General features: G+C 43.4%; 2 protein-coding genes across 2 annotated transcripts in view; both read left to right on the top strand.

Annotated features, from left to right (window-relative positions):
• The window catches only part of LOC118492910 (retinal guanylyl cyclase 2-like), a 22,862-nt gene extending 2,319 nt beyond the window's left edge, over positions 1-20,543 (top strand). Inside the window, exons 4-24 of the mRNA XM_031280272.2 lie at positions 243-398; positions 1,641-1,783; positions 1,944-2,099; positions 4,631-4,780; positions 5,443-5,662; positions 5,971-6,046; positions 9,305-9,389; positions 9,693-9,809; positions 10,066-10,149; positions 10,455-10,631; positions 13,078-13,231; positions 13,595-13,738; positions 13,831-13,979; positions 14,405-14,568; positions 15,823-15,946; positions 16,025-16,093; positions 16,670-16,844; positions 17,115-17,213; positions 17,308-17,393; positions 20,174-20,259; positions 20,355-20,543. Of these exons, the coding sequence (XP_031136132.2) occupies positions 243-398; positions 1,641-1,783; positions 1,944-2,099; positions 4,631-4,780; positions 5,443-5,662; positions 5,971-6,046; positions 9,305-9,389; positions 9,693-9,809; positions 10,066-10,149; positions 10,455-10,631; positions 13,078-13,231; positions 13,595-13,738; positions 13,831-13,979; positions 14,405-14,568; positions 15,823-15,946; positions 16,025-16,093; positions 16,670-16,844; positions 17,115-17,213; positions 17,308-17,393; positions 20,174-20,259; positions 20,355-20,439 (2,699 nt within the window). The 3' untranslated portion in view covers positions 20,440-20,543. The remainder of the gene's footprint in view (positions 1-242; positions 399-1,640; positions 1,784-1,943; positions 2,100-4,630; positions 4,781-5,442; positions 5,663-5,970; positions 6,047-9,304; positions 9,390-9,692; positions 9,810-10,065; positions 10,150-10,454; positions 10,632-13,077; positions 13,232-13,594; positions 13,739-13,830; positions 13,980-14,404; positions 14,569-15,822; positions 15,947-16,024; positions 16,094-16,669; positions 16,845-17,114; positions 17,214-17,307; positions 17,394-20,173; positions 20,260-20,354) is intronic.
• The window catches only part of LOC116064544 (zinc finger protein 239-like), an 893,026-nt gene that overhangs the window by 535,806 nt on the left and 335,627 nt on the right, over positions 1-21,593 (top strand). The gene's annotated exons all lie outside the window — the stretch shown is intronic.

The raw sequence follows: 21,593 nt of genomic DNA, 5'->3' as shown, positions 1-21,593 counted from the left end.
TGAAAGGAAATCATTTCCAACTTTGAAATAATGAAAGCGAGCACTAAAAACGATGGTATTACAGAATCCTAACCATCTTTAGGAATCCTATCCTATCTCAGGTTTTATCTCTGGTTGGGAAATCCTAAAGACCTTTAAATCCAACATCGTGGACGAGGGAGACTGTAAAGACATCAATCGAGTCTGCCGTCACGTTATTGATGTTTGATGTATTTTCTGTCTTTCTTCATGTTGGTCATCAGCTCCATCCGACCTATGGGAGAGCACCGGACAGGAAGTGGCCTCGGCGCTCCGAGCTCTGGGCCTGCCGATTGGTCCGGTGGTTACCATGGAAACAGAGAGCAAGGGTGGACCTCGGGAGGCGCTCAAAACTATCAGAGAAGCTGACAAGGTCAAAGGTCAGGGCTGTTTGTGTTCAACAGATCAGATGAGATTAACATCTTCAGACACAGAAACATTATTTATCTGCACATGATCAGGTGATTTCCATCCAAAAACTCTGTCCAACCCTAAAGTCTAGTTCAGACCAAAGATTGGAGACGAGACAAAACCATTTTAGAATATGCTCCCTGCAAGGTTTCAGCGGTCCGAACCGGCCCGTCTCAGCTTGACTCAAACCAGCCTCTGGTGGAGTCTCCAGAGGCTGGTTTTAGAACGTAAGAGACGTCTCTTGTTTCAACAGCCGATAGAGAAGTCAGCTGGTGGAGTCTCCAGAGGCTGGTTTTAGAACGTAAGAGACCTGTTTCAACAGAAGTTAGAAATGCAGCTGTAGCAAGTTTCTCACTATCACTAACGTTATCCACCTTCATATTTAGACGCAACAAAGAGAAGACCATAGACACAGTATATATACGTAGATACAGCATTTGGCTCGTGAGATGCGTCTGTGCCTCCGCTGTTTTGGGATGGACGTGTGACCCGTGTGACCATAAAGACTCAGAGAAAAAGACAGACTTTTGTGCTGCTTTTGGATGGAAACTAAGCAACATGGAATAACATGGAATAACATTCTAAGCTAACATTAAGCTAAGTGACTCACCTGATACTGAATTAAGCTAAGTTATTTTTATTTAAGTAATTAGTAATATATTTTAGTTTCTTTAGATAATTTCCCTCTTCATGACAACTGTACGGAGGTTGAATTTTTATATATCTCACCTGTTTAAATTTAATTTAAGGCTTAAAGCCGTGTACTGTTACCATCTAGACAAGATAAGGTATTTTGGTATGAAAACCCTAATTTTTAATTTAACCAAGTATCCTGTGCCATAAATACACGTCTGGCATCTGTAGCGAAGCAAACTGCTTGAAAATCTGTTGGAAATACAGCCAGAAATTATATGTACGACCTAAAGTGGCGACTGCGTCGATGATCTTTCCAGAGAATAGCAGCGGTGAATGCGGTATCCATGTGTATATATATATATATATATATATATATATGATAGAAGAAAGAGACATTGCTATGGCAACGCTGCAGTCCGACCCATTGCAGCTAGCTGCTAGTGTCACCTCATCTCGTTGCAACTCGCTGGTCTGAACTGGGCTTTACAGATCACAGAGATCATCTAAAACTCCTTTTCATACACAGAAACATTATTTGATCTGCAGATAATCACTTTTTAATTTCCTTTTTGCAGTGGTAATAATGTGCATGAGCTCCGTCCTGATTGGTGGACAGGATCAGGAAAAGCTCCTATTGGCTGCTTTGGACATGGGGATGGTTTCCGACGGTTACATCTTTATTCCGTATGACGCCCTGCTGTACGCCATGCCGTACCAGGTGACCAATCATTCTTAACTTCCTGAAACGGCTGCAGATCAATAGAACGTTTAGATAACTACGTTATATTTCTTACTGAAGCTGTTTTCTGATTATAACAATAATCTCTGAAGTCCTCGGTCTGAGTAAAGTTCCCTGTTTCCCTCCTCTGTCCAATCAGGACACAGTATTTCCTCAGCTGACCAATAACACGAAGCTTCGTCGTGCCTACAGCGCCGTGCTGACCGTTACCATGGCGTCGGACCAGAGTTTCTACGAAGCTTTTCGTCAGGCTCAAATAACCCGAGAGATTCGCTCTGCTGTGGCTGCTACTGAGGTCAATACTACACAAATACTACACAAATATTACTACAGAACTACTGCTACACAAGTACCGCTACACAACTACTGCTACACAACAAATACTACACAACTACCGCTACACAACACATAATAACCCGAGAGATTCGCTCTGCTATGGCTGCTACTGAGGTCAATACACAACAAATACTACACAAATACTACTACACAACTACTACTACACAACACATACTATACAACTACTACACAACACATACTATACAACAAATACTACACAACACATACTATACAACTACTACACAACTACTACTACACAACACATACTACACAACAAATACTACACAACTCATACTACACAACTACTACTACACAACACATACTACACAACTACTGCTACACAACTAATACTACACAACTACTGCTACACAACACATACTACCAGAGGCGGAGAGGCAGTCGGGAGAGTCGGGACTGTTCCCGGTGGGCCGGCAGTGTTTCGAGGCCGCGAGGGCCGTCTGATAATAGTTCTACATTCTAAGTTCTTAGCAACGCCATCTGGCAGCCTGGTGTGCGGCCGCTGCCCGCTGGTTAAACTGCAGCCTCTGCTCAACCCGTACAGTGGGCCGCAGCAGCCTCTTATTTCAATACAAACACAGCACAGGCTAATCAGAAAGCACTAACGAAGTGCAGGTCACAACCATGTCTAGGATTTTCAGGTATATAGGGGGATCAGTGAGCGGCCCCTCCCCTAATGGCACTGTAGCCCCGAATGTATTTTGAAAAGTTGATAGAGACGAGCAGCGCGGCTTCCGTGGTCTGTGCAGCTTCAGGTTTATAAAGGACATGTTTGTGCTCCGTGTATTTCTGCAGTAGTTTCGGGTTTCCACCTCCGATGTAGAGCAGTGTAGGCTACAGCCACTTCCCTAGCTAAACTTTGTCTCATTCAGTGACCAGAGACCCAAACGGGGCTCTGAGTCTGTCAGGAGGTCTGAGATCTACCGGATCAGCAGAGATATCACGTAATGCACAGCAGGCTACGGTGCAGGTAGATTACTTTCTGAAATACAGTGACTGTATTCTTGTAATAGCCTATTATCACTTTATTTTTCTCAAAATATCACGACTCCTCCAAACCTCAGAGAACACAGATGGGATATATTTTGAATGTGCACAAAGTTTTGGACATGAGCAGAAATCTTGCTCAAACATCTGAAATATTACAGTCCAGGGGTTTATTAATTCATTAAAATGAATTCATGTATCATTGAGGTGAATAGTCATATGCACATTCAAGGAGGTTACTTCCTCAACAAAATATGCAAAAGAGGAGGGAAGAGTAAATTAAATTAATATTAAGCTACATGTGTGCTGACTCAGATATAATGAGAAAAGTAGATCCAAAGGAGAATAAATAGATAAAGCAATACAGAATGCCTGACAGCCTTACTGCAATATATTCCATTATGTTTTAATATTTGTAATTGTTCCCTATGTTTCCCTTTACATAAAGATATTTCCAGCATAAATTGATTCAGAAAAAGGTAGAAATAGATCCCACAAAAATGCACCTGAATTCAGGAAATAAAGAGTTAAACACTCAAACTTTTCTGGGGGAGGATCCCCAGACCCCCCGCATCATAAATCGCCACACAGATCTATTATGATCAGGTCAAATGTTGGTGCCATCTAAGTAACATCTACAAACTAAATTAAAATCCTTACTAATTTAATTCAATTTTATGTATAGTATCAAATTATAACAAGAGTTATGTCAACACACTTTACAGATAGAGAAGGTCTAGACCACATATATAATAATTTATATTATATCTATAATTTACAAAGATCCAACAATTCCAGTAATTCCCCCAAGAGCAAGCATTCAGTGCAACAGTGGTGATGAAAAACTCCTTTTAGGAAGAAACCTGGGACAGACCCAGGCTCTTGGTAGGCGGTGTCTGGCGGTGCTGGTTGGGGGGGTGATGAACAGGCAATAATAGTCATAATAAAGATAATGGAACAGTGACTAAGAAATGGTAGTTGTAGTAGTTCATGGTGTAGCAGGGCACTGCAGGGCGTTACAAGACGTAGCAGGGAGTAGAGGGGGCGGAGCAGGACCACGGCGACAGCTACAACCATGGCTTAGGTGCCACCCTAATCTGAGGAAAACTACACAACAGATACTACACAACTACTACTACACAACACATACCACACAACAGATACTACCTCGGCGGCCTGTGGAGGCCAACCCTAACCCCAGCCCACTAAATTGCATAATCATTTTCATCCAATCCTTAATCTGAGTCTGAGAACTTTTAGTGACTCTAACTGCTGCTGAACATTAGTCCTGTAGGGTTACATTGCAGCTTGGTCCTGGTTTAATACTGGATTAGTTTTAAAGTTAGTTGTTTGTTTCAGTCCCCTGACACAAAAACAGCTTTGGGGTTTGGACAACTACACTTAAACAATTATAAAAAATAATAAAATATTGGATGTTTTTTTATAAATCAAATGTGATTCATTTTGCCTGACTTTTGTCTGCAGGTGTCTCCGTTCTTTGGGACGATCTTCAACATGGTGTACTTCGTTGCTAAGGCGGTGGAGGAGCGTCGTCAGGCAGGGGGCGGGCACTGGGTGAAAGGTGATCAGCTCGTCCAATCAAATGGAGGCTTTGATTTCCAGGGCTTCAATCAGGTCAGAAACATTTAACCTTTAATTAAATTCATTTGTCTAAACCAGTGGTGTAGTCTACGTGATACGCAGGTTTACGTCGTATACCAACTGGGAAAGGTTTAGGATTTTTGTATACGCACTTAGAAAAGCGACAGGATACGTAACGACGATTGTTTTATGACAGAACTTTTACACTACATAAATTTACCCCTGTCTGTGTTGTGAATCACCTAGGAACAATCATTCTCCGCGGAAATTAGAAATGAACTAACGTGAATCACCTACTACTAAAGATACAAAATAAAAGCAAACTCAAACTACACTCCTTCAGTGTTTCCGTAAGCCTGCCCTGAAAGCTATTACTACTTTGACTGATACTGGCGACGACTTTAACGTTACAAAAACTACAGAAAATAAGCCAAATGATGCTGATGATCTACGCGGCAACGTTACAAAATACGTATGGGGTTTTCTCTCTGGGACGCTCTGGGACGCGTTGCCCTGGAAAGACTGAGTGTGAAGCTGGAAGAAATAATCCCAGTATACTCACTACAAAAAAAAACAGATTACACCACTAGTCTGAATAATGTAGGACCTGTTCTCGTTTAAATGTCATTCGGCCAGTATTATTAGTTACCACCCTGATAATATCTGACGCTCTCTTCTTCTATGGCTTCTCTCAGGAGTTGTACGGAGGTAAAGATGGGCGTGGCCTGCAGGCCAGGTACGTGGTGTTGGACAGTAACGGCGACCGCTTCGTGCCGACGCACACGCTCGCTCCCACGCACACGGACAGGATGGTCGGGGGTCTGAGACCGCTGAGTCACTCCTTCATCTTCCCTGGAGGAAAACCCCCCACGGCCAGCTTCTGTTGGTTTAGTCCAGAGGAGGCATGCAGTAGTGGTGCGTTCACTGACCTACAGGGAGGGGTGGGGACTGTGGAGTGTTCACTGACCTACAGGGGTTGCTGTAGTTTGTTCACTGACTAACAGGGAGGGGGGACTGTGGTGCGTTCACTGACCTACAGGAGGGGCTGTAGTTTGTTCACTGACCAACAGGGAGGGGGGGACTGTGGTGCGTTCACTGACCTACAGAAAGGGGAGACTTTGTCTCCGTACCTGGTTTGGGGGGTCAGGTAAACAGCTCCCCCTGCTGTTTGTCACAATAATGTCAGCGTAGTTTATTTTCTCATTTTTGTTTTTTCTCTGCAGGTTTGAGCTCTGTGACAATGTTCTTCATCTTCCTGGTGCTCTGCGCTATGATTGGAGCTTTCATCTACTGGTTCAGGTGACACACAAACACACACACCACACACACACACACACACACACACACACACACACACACACACACACATACATTTTTTTTTACATTACATGTTATTTAGCTGACACTTTTATCCATAAGTGCTTTCAACCTTAAAGGTATAAACTCTGGACAGCAAGAAGTAAATGCAAACTACAAAGAGCCACATGAATTTTCAGTCTGCGGCGGAAGATGCGTAGGCTTTCAGCCATCCTGATATCAATAGGGAGCTCATTCCACCATTTAGGAGCCAGGACAGCAAACAGTTGGGATTTGGTTGAGTGATTAGTTGTCCCTCACTGTGAGGGGGCAGCCAGCAGGTTGGCTAATGCAGAGCAGAGTGGGCGAGCTGGGGTGTAGGATTTGACCATGTCATGGAAACTGGGCCTGATTTGTTCGTGGCCCTGTATGCAAGTGCTAGTGTCTGGAAGCGGTACACCAGTACTAGTGTCTTGAACCAGATGTGGGCAGCAACTGGTAACCAGTGAGGGGAGCGATGTAGTGTGAGAGAACTTGGGGAGGTTGAAGACAAGTCGAGCTGCGTGAGATAACTAGAGCCTGAACCAGAACCTGAGCTGCCTTCTGCGTTAGAAGGGGACGTATCCTTCTGATGTTATGCAGCATGTATCTACACGATCGGGTAGTTGCAGCGATGTTGGCAGTGAGGGAGAGTTGGTCGTCAAGTGTTACACCCAGGTTTCTAGCAGTCTGGGTGGGGACTACTATAGAGTTGTCAATAGCTATAGTCAGGTCTTGGGTAGGAGAGCCCTTCCCTGGAAGGAAAAGGAGCTCAGTCTTGTCGAGGTTGAGTTTCAGATGGTGTGTGGACATCCAAGAAGAGATATCAGTCAGACAGGCTGAGATATGTGCTGCTACATGCGTTCAGACTGGGGAAAGGAGAGAATAAGTTGGGTGTCGTCTGCGTAGCTGTGGTAGGAAAAGACGTGAATCAATGACAGACCCGAGAGAGTTGGTGTATAGAGAGAAGAGGAGGGTTGTGAGCAGGCGCGCGGGAACCTATTTTTGACCAAGGGTACTGAATAACAAAATAATGGACATCTGACGATTTCTCCCCCCAGTAAATGTTTCGGATTTTGACAGCGGATTTTTTTAAATACGTAATTTTAGTGCAGTGTATGGGTGAGAGTGAGAAGTTTTAGGAAAGTCCTGGGGCAGCCAAATTCCACAGTTCTACAATTATGCGACAGCACTCGCCACTCCGACTCCACTGCACCCACCCTAACATCACAGAAGCGCACTTGACATCATTAGCCTGTTTCAGTATATAGCTAAGGTAAATTACTTTTCTGATCGTTAAAACCACACCAGAGATGTTTGGCTTGAAAATATATGCTAATAAGCAGGCTGCAATGACCTCGCCAACAATTTCCTAACTTGTGCCTTCTCCACAGTAAATGTGTCCTAACCACGTCACAGCGGTTTCTGTTACACAAAACATATGCAATGAAACCAATCGTACTGACAGGATTGTCCTCACAGGGAACAGAATTATCTTTAAAACAACCTGTTCTTTTAGCAGAATAACCAAAGTTTCAGGAGACACTGAACCAGCGTGTAAACCGTAGTTCTTTTCCACACATGAACAGGAAGTAAACTGAACATATTCCCATATTTCAGGATAGTTACCAATTGTGCACAATAGATGGCACTCTAACACAACAAATGACACAAGAAACAACTTATCATTCATTCTCATCTCAGCTGAAAAGACCGTTGAAAAGTTTCTGTCCCGAACCTCCTTCCAGGATAACTGAAGTTGCTCAGCTGACAGGGATTTTCAAATCCTTCTGTAAAGTTAACGTTAGATGCTATGATGGTGCTGCTAATGTTAGCCGAGTTGCTTGCTAACGTTATTTCAGACTCAGGCTCTTCAGCTGCCTAACAGTTTTCCTCGGCGGTGGACGAGGAAACATCAACTGTAACATCTACAGATGAAATCTTGCTAATTTTAGCTGCATTACAATGCCGGAAGAAAAAATCTTGTATCCTTTTCTGCGAAATATTCTTCTCTACAACTAATGTTCCAGTCACCTAGACTCAGCCTGCTCGCTTCTCAGCGAGTCACGTCACTTGACTCACTTTCACTTTGACCTCTGTAGCAGCTATAACAGTTCATTTTTGGTAGGCTAAATTTGAACCTATCCATAACCCTTTTTTGCTATTTGCCTCATTATTTGATATACAAAAATATAAATAATGTCAGACAGTGAATTAGTAATTATTTAAAAAATAAAAAATATAAAATCCAGCTTCTGCCAACAGGGGGTGCTGCAGCACCCCTTCCCACGCCCTTGGTTGTGAGTGGGCAAGGTTCTGAGATAGATCCTCTCCAAGTTATCCGGTAGGTGTGGTCTGCCAGGTAAGATTTGAGCAAAGAGAGCGCAGAGCCTGAGACACCCAGATCCTGGAGTGTCAATATGAGGATCTGGTGTTCACTGTGTCAAAGGCAACAGAAAGATCCAGAAGGATGACGACAGAGGAGAGCGAGGCTGCTCTAGCGATGTGAAGGTGCTCAGTGACAGGGCAGTTTCTGTCAAGTGGCCAGCCTTGAAGCCAGACTGGTGGGGATCAAGAAGGTTGTTCTGGTGGAGATAGGTAGAGAGTTGATTATAAATGGCACGCTCAAGAGTTTTAGATAGAAATGGAAGAAGGGAGACGGGTCTGTAATTTCACCTCAGACATGTTGAGTGTGGGTTTTTTGAGTAGTGGGGTCACTCTTGCCTCTTTGAGAGCATCGGGGAAACAGCCAGTTGACAAGGAGATGTTAATGAGATGGGTGAGGAAAGGAAGGAGGTCCGGAGCAATGGACTGGAGAAGGTGAGAAGGGGTAGGATCAACCCTAACCCAAGGGGGCAGGTGGTTGGGCGGGCGGAGGTAATCAAAGTAAGAATTAGATTTGGAGATAGAGGGGTGAAAGAGTACTGGACGTGATGGATGGAAAGATGATTTCAGGAAGTGGAGAATGAAGAGCATATGTCATCTATCTTTTTTACAAAATAGTTGACAAAGTGGATTGGTAGAAAGGAGGAGGGAAGGGAGGAGGAGTCAAGGAGGTTAGGGAAGATGGAGAAAAGTTGTTTGGGGTTTGAGAATGATTGACACACACACACACACACACACACACACACACACACACACACACACACACACACACACACACACAGACACACACACACACAGACACACACACACACACTCATAACAATAATCTGTGTTCAGGACTTACAGGAGAAGAGCGAACACGACCAAAATGGTTCTGACTCTGGACGACATCGTCTTCATCGACACTCAAGTCAGCAAGAAGGTCAGAAACTGTTTCCTTAAGGTTCCTTTGTTTTTTTAAAGCTTTTCAGTTTTTTTTATGCTTTTTTGATTCTTGTTTTGACCCAGTACACAGAGATCTGACCCAAACAGAGTCTGCAGATGTTTTTACAGTTTCAGAATGAAAATCTCCAGAATTTAGCGGCCTGTTTTTCAGTTTGAAGTGGACGTGTTAACGTCCTGGTGATGAACACTGAAGTGCTGATGATGTTTGTCTTTAGTTGTTGGAGACATTTTGTCGTTGATGGTGTTGTTGGTGTTGTTGTTGGTGTTGTTGTTTTTGTAGAAACTGAACGATGAGTCGATCATGAGGAGTCTTTTGGAAATAAAAACGCCGATGCGTTCGATCGCTCGAAGTTACATCCTGACGTCACCTGAGAGCTCCAACATCGGAATCCTGGAGGTACACCTGTCTGTCTGTCGGCCTGTCTGTGTGTCTGTCAGCCTGTCTGTGTGTCTGTGTGTCTGTCTGTGTGTCTGTCGGCCTGTCTGTGTGTCTGTGTGTCTGTCGGCCTGTCTGTGTGTCTGTCAGCCTGTCTGTGTGTCTGTCTGTGTGTCTGTGTCTGTCTATCTGTTTGTATGTCTGTCTGCCTGCCTGCCTGTCTCTCTGTCTGACTGACTTACTGATGGTGTGCTCTGATTGGTTGTGTTGTTGCCAGGGCGACTGGGTTTGGCTGAAGAAGATCCCCGTTGAAAGGAAGATAACAGCTGTGAATCAAAACACTCGGAGTCTTTTCAGCTATGTACAAAGTTTATTTAGAGCACATTTCACTTTACATAAAACATTAAAAACTGTAACTATTATATTCTGTAAGAAAATAAAAGCATGCTAAACATAAAATACATAGTAAGTTGCTGTGTAAGACATCAAATTGATTTATATTTTCACAGTTTATAGATCAATATGTTGACAGTATATAGATTAATACTCTGACAGTTTATATATTTATATTCTGACAGTTTAAAGATGAATATGATATATACATACATATACATATAGACAGTGAAGTGAATATATTTACCATTATATTTCCCTGTGTGTGTGCAGCTGAGGGAGATGCGACACGAGAACACAAACCTTTATGTGGGATTGTTCGTGGACTCGGGGATCTTTGCTCTGGTGGTGGAACATTGTCCTCGGGGGAGTCTGGCCGACCTGCTGGCTGACGGAGACATGAGGCTGGACTGGATGTTCAAGTCCTCGCTGCTAATGGACCTCATCAAGGTAATACTATTACTACTAATACTAATACTACTAACCCTGACCATGACGGAGACATGAGACTGGACTGGATGTTCAAGTACTCGCTGCATCCTCATCAAGGTAATATTACTACTAACAATTCTACTCCTAGTGATACAAACATCCTGTTAACTACTACTAACTCTACTACTAATACTACTACTATTACTGACCCTACTACTAATACTAATACTACTACTGACCCGTTGTCAGACACCAGACCGTTGTCTTTTCATTACTCCCAGGACCTCGGGCTCACGGTTGTGTATAAAAACTGCTTTCAAAGTCGGACAGTAACCATTGGGATTTTTTCATCATTTGAACTACAGCTGACCAAAGTTGGTAGTTCTAATCCATTTTATTGTGTGTATCGGCCCCCTGGTTCAAACAGTTATTTTATGTCTGAATTCAGTGGTCTTTCCTCATTATTATCATTATTGGGTTGGAAAAAGTGGTTATGGTTGGTGATTTTAATATTCACGTCGATGACATGTCTTGCACCTTTGCTGTGGATTTTCTTAATGTCACTGAGTCTTTTAATTTGATCCAACATGTGTCGGTCATACTTTGGACCTTGTTTTTACACTTGGTCTTAATCTTGACTCTATTTGCTCTGAGGAGCTGCACGTTACTGACCATGACTGCATTTTATTCAACCTGTCTTTTAATTTAGATTTACAGCCCAGTAAACGTATTAGCTGTTCTCGCATCTTAAATTGCTTCTCAGCTGAAAGGTTTTCTGCAGCTTTTGACCAAAGTGCAGTGTTGTCTTCTCATGCTGACATTAATTGTCTGGTCCACTCATTCAACACATATTGCTCATCAGTTTTGGATGAAGTGTCTCCAGGTAAAATGCGACTTGTTCCCTCTGTCAACTCATTCCCATGGTTAAATGACTCCACTTCCTGTTTTTGGCGTATATGTTGGAGGGCTGAACAACAGTGGAAAACCACCAAGCTTCATGTTCACCGGATCCATCACACATAACTATGATCTGAATATAATAATATGGTATAATAACATGGTTAAGGAGGCGTGGACATCTTACTTTTCTAACCCTATTTCTTCCAGCAAGCGTGACCCCAAAATCCTTTTTGACACCGTCAACAACATTGTCAATCCTGCTCCTGTTTTCAAATAAGGACTGCAGTGACTTTCTATTTTTCTTTGAAAATAAGATCAGAGATGTCAGGAATAGCATCATCTCCACTGCTACTGCCTGTTCTGTTCATTTTACTTGGCCATCAATTTTGAATCGTTTTGCTCCTATTTCACTGCTAGAACTCACTGACTTGGTGAGCAGTATGAAATCTTCCTTAAGCCCGGTAGATGTTATACCAACTTCCTTATTTAAAAATGTCCTTGGGTCTGTGAGTACTTGTGTGCTCTTTATAATCAACTGCTCTCTGCAAACTGGTTGTGACCCATCGTATTTTAAACATGCAGTTGTTCAGCCAATATTGAAGAAAACCAATCTGGATCCATCAACTCTTGCAAACTATAGGCCTATCTCCAAGATGCCTTTTATTTCCAAAATTTGGTCCCTGTCTCTCTGAAACTGCTGCCCTTTCTTCTGGGGTGCATCAGAGCTCTGTGTTATGTCCGATTTTATTTACTTTGTATACGCTTCCCCTAGGCCACAAAGATAGGCAATTTGGAGATATCTATTATCATTTCTATGCTGATGACATCCAGCTGTATGTTTTTTTAATCCAGAAGAGACAAACAAAGTGTCAGTACAGCTCAAATGTTTGTCTTCCATTAAGGACTGGATGGCGAACAGCTGTCAGATGAATGTAGTGGATTAAAAAGTACAAAATTTCTCTCTGAAATGTAGCGGAGTAGAAGTAGAAAGTGGCATAAAAAGAAAAGACTCAAGTAAAGGACAAGTACTTCAACATTTGGACTGAAGTACAGTACTGGAGTAGATGTACTTAGTTACATTCCAACACTGTCAAAGCCGAGGCGGAGAGGAACCAAGCGGAGGTTATGTAAAGAGGTTTGTGGTGCGAGTAACTCTTTGAGGTAGGGAGGGGCATTGCCTTGGATGCACTGGTGGGTGAGTAGGGAGATTTTGAACTAAATCCTGCATGAGACAGGAAGCCAGTGGAGTGAGTGAAGGATGGGTTTGATATGGTCGTACTTTTGTATCTTCATTAGGATCCTAGCTGCACTTTTTTGGATATGTTGTCTTTAAGGAGACAAAGGCGTGAACCAGTTTTTAAGCATCTGACAGACAGAGTGTGGGACGTAATGTTCTTGAGGTGGTAGAAGGGGATCTTGCAAAGATGTTTAAAGTGGGAATCGAATGTGAGCTGAGCGTCAAATCTTACACCCGGTTGAGTGCCTACATCTGTCCATCACACAGGAACTTCTTGTCTGACTTTCACTGTTCTTTAACAAAAATAAATGCAGTTTTCTGTTTCAGGGGATGAAGTACCTTCATCTCCGAGGGTTGAGTCACGGCCGTCTGAAGTCCACAAACTGTTTAGTCGACGGACGCTTCGTTCTGAAAATCACAGACTATGGACTTCTCATGATCCTTCATTCTGAGAACATCAGCCTTCCCCAGGACCCGCAAGGTGAAAACTTTAACGATGATTGCAAGTCAAAATTGTTAAAAATATGACTAAAATATGAAGGTTAAGAGTTTCTGTCTGAGATATGAAGCTGAAGGTGTGTTTCCTTATTAAAGAGTTTCTGCTGCTGAATCACACAAAACATTTAGACATTTAGAACAGGAATCATGTCAAATATTTTATAGACACTGTCTCTACCTGTCTGTCTGCCTGTCTGTCTGTCCCTCTGCCTCTGTCTGTGTGTCTGCCTATCTGTCTGTAGCCTGTCTGTCTCACTCTCTACCTGTCTGTCTCTCCACCTGTCTGTCTATCTACTTGTCTGTATGTCTCACTCTCTACCTGTCTCTCCACCTGTCTGTCTCTCAGAGCTGCTGTGGACGGCTCCAGAGCTCTTGAGGAATCCGGTCCAAGGCGGTTCATTTTCTGGAGACGTTTTCAGTTTCGCCATCATCATACAGGAAGTGATCTCACGAACGCTGCCTTACGCCATGATGGATATGCCTGCCCAGGGTGAGACAGGCCTGTCTGTCTGTCTGTTTGTCTGCCTGCCTGTCTAACCTGTCTGTCTGTCTAACCTGTCTGTCTCTCTCCTTGTCTTTCAGAGATCGTGGAGCATCTGAAGCACCCCCCCCCTCTCTGCAGACCAATAGTCTCGGTGGATGAAGCTCCGGCTGAGTGTCTCAGTCTGATGAACGACTGTTGGAGCGAAGAGCCGAGTCAGAGGCCCGGCTTCGACCACATCTTCAAACAGGTGAGACGGCATTTTTTAAACAGGTGAGACGGCATTTTTTAAACAGGTGAGACGGCATTTTTTAAACAGGTGAGACGGCATTTTTTTAAACAGGTGAGACGGCATTTTCTGATCAGTTTTTTTGTAGATTTTTGTCCCTTGTTTTGTCCCAGGTTTTATCAGAGTTTTGTCCCATGTGTGTCCTGTGTTTTGTCCCGTGATTATCCTGCATTTGTCTCCTGTGTGTCCTGTGTTTTGTCCTGTGTTTTGTCTCCTGTGTGTCCTGTGTTTTGTCCTGTGTTTTGTCTCCTGTGTGTCCTGTGTTTTGTCCTGTGTTTTGTCTCCTGTGTGTCCTGTGTTTTGTCCTGTGTTTTGTCTCCTGTGTGTCCTGTGTTTTGTCCTGTAATTTATCAGATTTTTATCCTGTGTTTTCCCCCTGCTTGCAGTTTCGGGGCATTAACAAAGGGAAGAGGGCGAACATCATCGACTCGATGCTGCGGATGTTGGAGCAGTACAGTTCCAACCTGGAGGACCTGATCAGAGAACGAACTGACGAACTGGAGATTGAGAGACAAAAGACCGATAAGCTGATCGGACAGCTGCTGCCAAAGTAAGACCCTTTTGAATTAAAACTGAAACTTTAATCATTATTTTAGAAATGTTAGCAAAGATTACAGTTCTACTAACCCTAACCCTCGCCTCAAAACACAGAGCTCACGGTCTCACCTGTTGAGAAAGACAGACAGACAGACAGACAGACAGACAGGAAACACAGAGCTCACAGTTTCACCTGTTCAGACAGACAGACAGACAGGAAACACAGAGCTCACAGTCTCACCTGTTCAGACAGACAGACAGACAGACAGACAGACAGACAGACAGGAAACACAGAGCTCACAGTCTCACCTGTTGAGACAGACAGACAGACAGACAGACAGACAGACAGACAGACAGACAGGAAACACAGAGCTCACAGTCTCACCTGTTCAGACAGACAGACAGACAGACAGACAGGAAACACAGAGCTCACAGTCTCACCTGTTCAGACAGACAGACAGACAGACAGGAAACACAGAGCTCACAGTCTCACCTGTTCAGACAGACCAACAGACAGACAGACAGGAAACACAGAGCTCACAGTCTCACCTGTTGAGACAGACAGACAGACAGGAAACACAGAGCTCACAGTCTCACCTGTTCAGACAGACAGACAGGAAACACAGAGCTCAGCGTCTCACCTGTTCAGACAGACAGACAGGAAACACAGAGCTCACAGTCTCACCTGTTCAGACAGACAGACAGGAAACACAGAGCTCACAGTCTCACCTGTTCAGACAGACAGACAGACAGACAGACAGGAAACACAGAGCTCACAGTCTCACCTGTTCAGACAGACAGACAGACAGACAGACAGGAAACACAGAGCTCACAGTCTCACCTGTTCAGACAGACAGACAGACAGACAGACAGGAAACACAGAGCTCACAGTCTCACCTGTTCAGACAGACAGACAGGAAACACATGTTGTATCATTGACATCAGTTTGACTTCATCTTTCTCTTTGATGTCCATCCAGAAATATCATCCAGATTTCCACTCAGAAATCAGACATCTCTTCAGTACCAAAGTATTCCAGTGATAGTTGTCTGAACATCCATCAGGAGCTGTTGAGTCATCGTTTACTCTGGGGTGGAAACCCTAACCCTAACACATAAAGGATAGAACCACACGTGAACCGCAGTACCAAAATACATCAAACCAGCAGGTTTATTTAATACTACGAAAGGCTCAGAGCAGAACAAAGATGGGTGGATGTGTACTTTCTAAATCTTGCAAAAAACGTCTGTGTGTGTGTGTGTTTCAGGTCCGTGGCTCAGGCTCTGAAGAAAGGGAAGCCGGTCCAGCCTGAACATTATTCCGACTGCACTCTTTACTTCAGCGACATCGTCGGATTTACAACCATCTCATTTCTCAGTGAACCCATCGAGGTACAAACTGTTCAAACACCTGGTGATCATCTGTCTGCTAACATTACTGACACTGTGTGTGTGTGTGTTTGTGTGTAGGTGGTCGACCTACTAAACGATCTCTACACGATGTTTGATGCCATCATAGCGCGCCATGACGTCTACAAGGTAAAAACTTAAAGCACATTCGTAATGACTTTTAACTTTTTTTTTGTCCATATGAAGCCAAATAAATGAACTCGTCTTTCTCTCAGTTTCAACATCCGTTGTAAGCTGAGTTTTATTAAAAATATATGTAGAGCTTTAAATTTTCTGAAGAAACTACAGACAGATGGTTAGGGTCTTCCAAACAACAATAAACCAGAAAATTTAGCATTTTTAAACAAAACCAATTATAACTACCTACAGCCATACCCCTTAGACTACACCCCAGTGGTGTCACAAGTTATATTGTCAAATTAGAAAAATTAAATCTTAAATCCCTGGGAGCTAGGGTTAGCAGAATGGTCCACCTCATTAGCTGCTGTGTAGAAAAAATGAAATTTGAGTGCATCCGTGGGCACAGTTTATAAAGCTGATTGAGGGCACTGTTTATAAACTGTGCAGAGCTTTGGAAATGCTCTTTATTTTGTCAGCTGACACTGCTGCATTGTCAGTCACTTCCATTGTGGCTTTTGTACTGGTGTTTTATTTTTATTTATATACTGTGCCGACTGACAGACTGAAACTGTGTTGTGTTTGCAGGTAGAAACAATCGGAGACGCCTACATGGTGGCTTCAGGTATCCCCAACAGAAACGGGAATCGGCACGCAGGAGAAGTGGCCAACATGTCTCTGGAACTGCTGCACTCAATCGGAGAATTTAAGATCAAACACATGCCGGAGATCAAAGTCAAGATACGCATCGGACTGCACTCAGGTACACACACACACACACACACACTGATGTGTGATTGGAAATAGTGTAATTGGTATAAACCTTTTGTCTTTGTAAAGGTATCTAGGTTTATTCCAGGTTTAAAAATTACTTTTCTAGTTAAACAACAAAGGTTTCAGTAGCTCATGTGAGCATGACCTCTCTCTCGGCCTCTCTCTCTATGTTTCTCAAGTTTTAAATTCAAATATGTTTTTTGGCAGATTGGTATGACCTGTCTCTCTTACCTGTCTCTCTCTCTCTCTGTGTCTAAAGGTCCAGTGGTGGCAGGTGTTGTCGGTCTCACAATGCCCAGGTATTGTCTGTTTGGAGACACAGTGACCACGGCCTCACTCATGGAATCCTCCGGACTGCGTGAGTAGAAAATAAAAAATCAGTAATTTATTCTGAAATATAGATCTTCTGTTGGTGTTAACCCTAACCCTAATAAGTGATGTTGCTCCTCCAGCCTACAGGATCCACATCAGTCTGAGCACAGTGAAGGTCCTGACCAGCCTCAAAGCGGGGTACCACATAGAGACCAGAAAGGCCCAGGTAACTTACATCCTGGACTTTACACCTGGGTTAGGGTAGGGTGATTTCTGATTCTGAGGTACAATCTGCTGCTCAGACATCTGCTGTCTCTGGTATCAACAGTCAGAAAAGACCAAACTTGAGGGATTGCAGGCATGCCCCCATGGAAAAATGTTTGGCAGTAAAAGCCCTAATTTGGTGGCACATTTAATGCCACTATTCCATCATATACACTGATCTTAATTATTTTGTAATTAGGAAACATCAGACCTTAGTTATTATTTGTTATGTATTTATTGATTCCTTCGGTGTAAGTTATGCCACAATGATGGTTAATGTTTGTATTACTGCAGGGAGTTCTATGACATATTTTATTTCATCCTTACTGACCGCCAGAGGCAGTGCTTAACACTGAATATCTTCCGTCTCGCTCATGCGCAGGTCGAGTATTTATATCACGAAGTCACCTGTGACCTCGGGGTGACACTGGCTAAGGTATTAAGTTCCGGTGTCTTCGCCGAGCTCATTCCTTTTTCATCTTCTCGCTATGCAAGTTGTCTGCCATCTGTGGAAGCATTAGCTTTAGCTGAAATTGTATACTATTGATTATACTATTCAGGGCTCTAGAGTGCGACCAATTTGGTCGCATATGCAACCAAAATTTGTAAGGGTGCGACTACGATTTTTCCTAGGTCGCACCGGTGCACCTAACGTCCTTGCATCCGCTGCCTCTCCACTAACGAAGCGACGTCGTTTATATCGATATGGTTTAATGTTGCGTTACGTGACCCATTTCTTCTGTAAAGCCGTGCCTGTGATTGGATCTCTCCTCCATGCAGCCCTCCCTCATTCACTCACACACGGCTCACCTGCAACATGAAGAGACACACAGCGCCGCCGGTCCACACTGCTGACATTTGTCTACAGTTGTAATTGTTATTAACACAGCTGTATATTGTTAAGTATGAGAGGAAAACCTGTATTGGTACCAGTGTTTTTGCTGGTAACTCTCTGTTATTGCGGCCGCCACGGCGAAAAACACAGAAGAAGTTATTGAATGGAACTAACTTCAGCTGGTTGAGTAATAGCGTGAGACGGAGCCTGCTGGACCTGGGCGAGAGATGTGACCCATGGCCACATTATCATAGTTCATAAAAATGCAGCGCAGCCAGGGACGATACAGACATTTCATACACAAGACGTATGTAATGCCGCTGACCCGCCAAAGCGCATTCGACCCGTGCTGGACGGTACTCTGTGAGTAGCATACGCTTCAGTCCATCGTACTCCCCCTCTCTCCCCCTCTCTGTCCCTATATGACCTACTGGGCTATCTGGGTCTGTTATTGTTGTTGAAAACCAGTGAAGGAGCTTTCTCAGAGATATATATATTTTTTAAATATATCCCAGGCTATTTATTTCAGATAATTTACATGTGTTGCAGCTGTATATTTTCAAATTGGGCAGGAAACCCTGTCTTTGCATTTTATTTTAATCACATCTGTTTTAATAAAAGAGCTTGTGAAAAGTGGCTTTGACTTAAAACTGAACAGTTAGCCCACTTTGTAAAAATATACATATTAAAGATAGAGATATATATTTTGTATAGTGTACAGAGATATGATTTATAGTCCTGGACTAGTGGAAGATCTGATAAGAATCAGTGTGGAGGGGCAGTTTGGAGAATTTGATGCTAGGGAGTATGGCCAGCTGGTTTAGCCAAGGCCAAAGGGGAAGAAGGCCAGATTACAGGTGTTGGCCCTCTGAGGGGCATTTGACAGCGAGGGGGGGGGCATGGGACAGAGGGGGGGGACCTGCTATAAGACTTTGAGTACAGTATAATTTTGCTTCAAATAATAAAAAAAAAATGTACCAACTTCTTATTCTTGTTTAAAATAATTGACATAATATATATATATATGAATGTATATGGAGCATGATAAAAAGGTGACCTTGAAATTGTGGCGTTAATGGTAACGTGAGGAAAAATTTGGGTGCACCTAAATTTTGTGCTGGTGCACCTAAATAAAAAAAGTTAGGCGCACCAGTGCGACCAAGGCAAAAAGTTAGTCTGGAGCCCTGCTATTACAAGCTTGCTGCTTGTAGCCTTGCGATTAAGGTCGGAGTTGAAGATTTTTTCGCACTACAAAGGCTGCGACCCAGCTGTCTCTCTTCAGTCGGACGTTTCTCCCAGCAGCAGCTCACCTGCTGGGCAACTCATGCTTTGGATCCCTGGGTGGTTTCCACCTTAGCCCAGGGCTACCCATCCTTCAGACGGGTCAAAATGACCATTAGTGACCTGGCAAAAACCTTTGCCCTGGAACAGGAGGTATCCTCCCTCCTGATCAAGGGTGCAATAGAGCAGGTGGACCCCCTGTCACAGCCAGGGGGGTTCTATTCGATTTACGTTCTGGTCCAGAAGAAATGTGGCGGGCTTTGCCCAGTTCTGGATCTGAAGGGACTCAAAGAATTTTGGAAAGTGTTGCTGTTCCATATGTGGAGCACAGCAGATGTTGTTCGTGCTGTTGCCAGAGAGGAATGGTTCACATCCGCTGATTTGAAGGATGCTTATTTTCATGTTCCTATTGGGGCTTCTCTATGCCTTTCCACCGTTACCTTTGATCTTGCCAATGCTTCTCAGAGTGCTTCATCAAGACCACAGGCTTCTTCTGGTGGGCTCCTTCTTCACAGACTCTGCTGAGGGGTTATCTCCATGAACAGATATTATGAACTCATCCTGAGATTATCTCCATAAACAGATATCATGAGTTCATCCTGAGATTGATTGAAATGTTTGTGCAGGTGAAAGGAACAGTGGACACGTATTGGCTGATGGGGAGAGACGGCTTCGATAGTCCACTTCCTGTTCCTCCAGACCTCACCGGAGGGTAACAACACACACATCTACACACACACACTGACACACAAAACACCAGTTATTATTATTATTATTTTAATATTATCTATGCTCTCTGTCTCTCAGGTCGGGTCATGGGATCAGTCTGGACGAGGTTCCAGTTGAAAGAAGACAAAAGTTTCTGGACCGACAGAAGATGATAAAGAAATGATTACACACGCATGCATTCACATGCGCAGGCACGCACACGCACACAAATACACACACACACACACACACACACACACACACACACACACACACACACACACACACACAGTACACACACTACCTCAGGACTTTTCTTTAAAGGACATGCTGGTGAGAAGTTTTCCGCCGATGTGAAACCTGAAAGGAGTTCTGATTGGATGATGATTTTACTTCCTGTTTGTAGACAGAAGAAAGTCAGCTATGATTGGTCAATGTCCCTTCACACATTAAACAGTAATAATATGTTAAAGTCAAAGTAAGTAATAACACTACCAAAACCTTTTCATGCTGTTGTGACTGACACAGTGCAGTGCATTCTGGGAAACACTTCTGAATGTCCCCTGTGAGACTGTTAAAGAATGAATGTCGTCAGATTCTGCTGCAGTTATCATTTTCTAATAATCAGTAATCATTTCACAGACTCACTGTGGTTGTAAGTAAAGTTATTGATTTTTTGTTTCAGGGTTGATAGGGTTAACTTTGTGTTTGAAAGGGTTAACTGGCATTGATCGACTCAGCTACGCAGCCCAGGTCGAGAGGGGGGTCGGGCCAGGGTTGCTAACAGCTGGGGCAGGAAAGGGGAGGTCACAGGTCCCACACACTTAAAAAACTTAAAAAATCAACAATAAAAAATCAACAATAACAACAAAGCTCTTGTGTCACTGAGCTTTACGCTGGGATTTCACAGGCAGCTTCAACAACAGCAGTTTAAAGCTGTAGTGTGTAACTTTTTTATAATAGCGAACATCCGTTACATTCAAGCCAAATGAGTTGCTACAAAGCTAATTAAGACCATCAGCTCCACACAACTCTGTCTGGATTTCTCAGAAGATTGTGTCTTCCGGTGACTTTCAGGCGCAGAAACTCGAGTGAAGATAATGACCTCTTCTGAAGAGTCTACCATGTGTTTTTAATCCTCTGTGTCCTCCTTGGCTACTTGTAACTGTGTGGAGGAGGGAGGTGCGCGATCACAGAAGGCTTGTATCATCTGACAATTCTGTTGTCATTACTTAGCATTCCTCATGGGGTAGACAGAAACTACGGACTATAGCTTTAATTTATTCCCCATGAGATCAGCGGTGAACGTTCCTGATTAGGGATGGTCATGATTAACCG

Source organism: Sander lucioperca, chromosome 17 (assembly GCF_008315115.2).
Source record: "Sander lucioperca isolate FBNREF2018 chromosome 17, SLUC_FBN_1.2, whole genome shotgun sequence".
Taxonomy (NCBI): domain Eukaryota; kingdom Metazoa; phylum Chordata; class Actinopteri; order Perciformes; family Percidae; genus Sander; species Sander lucioperca.
Note: the sequence above shows the minus strand (reverse complement) of the source record. Positions and strands in the feature narration are given on the sequence as shown.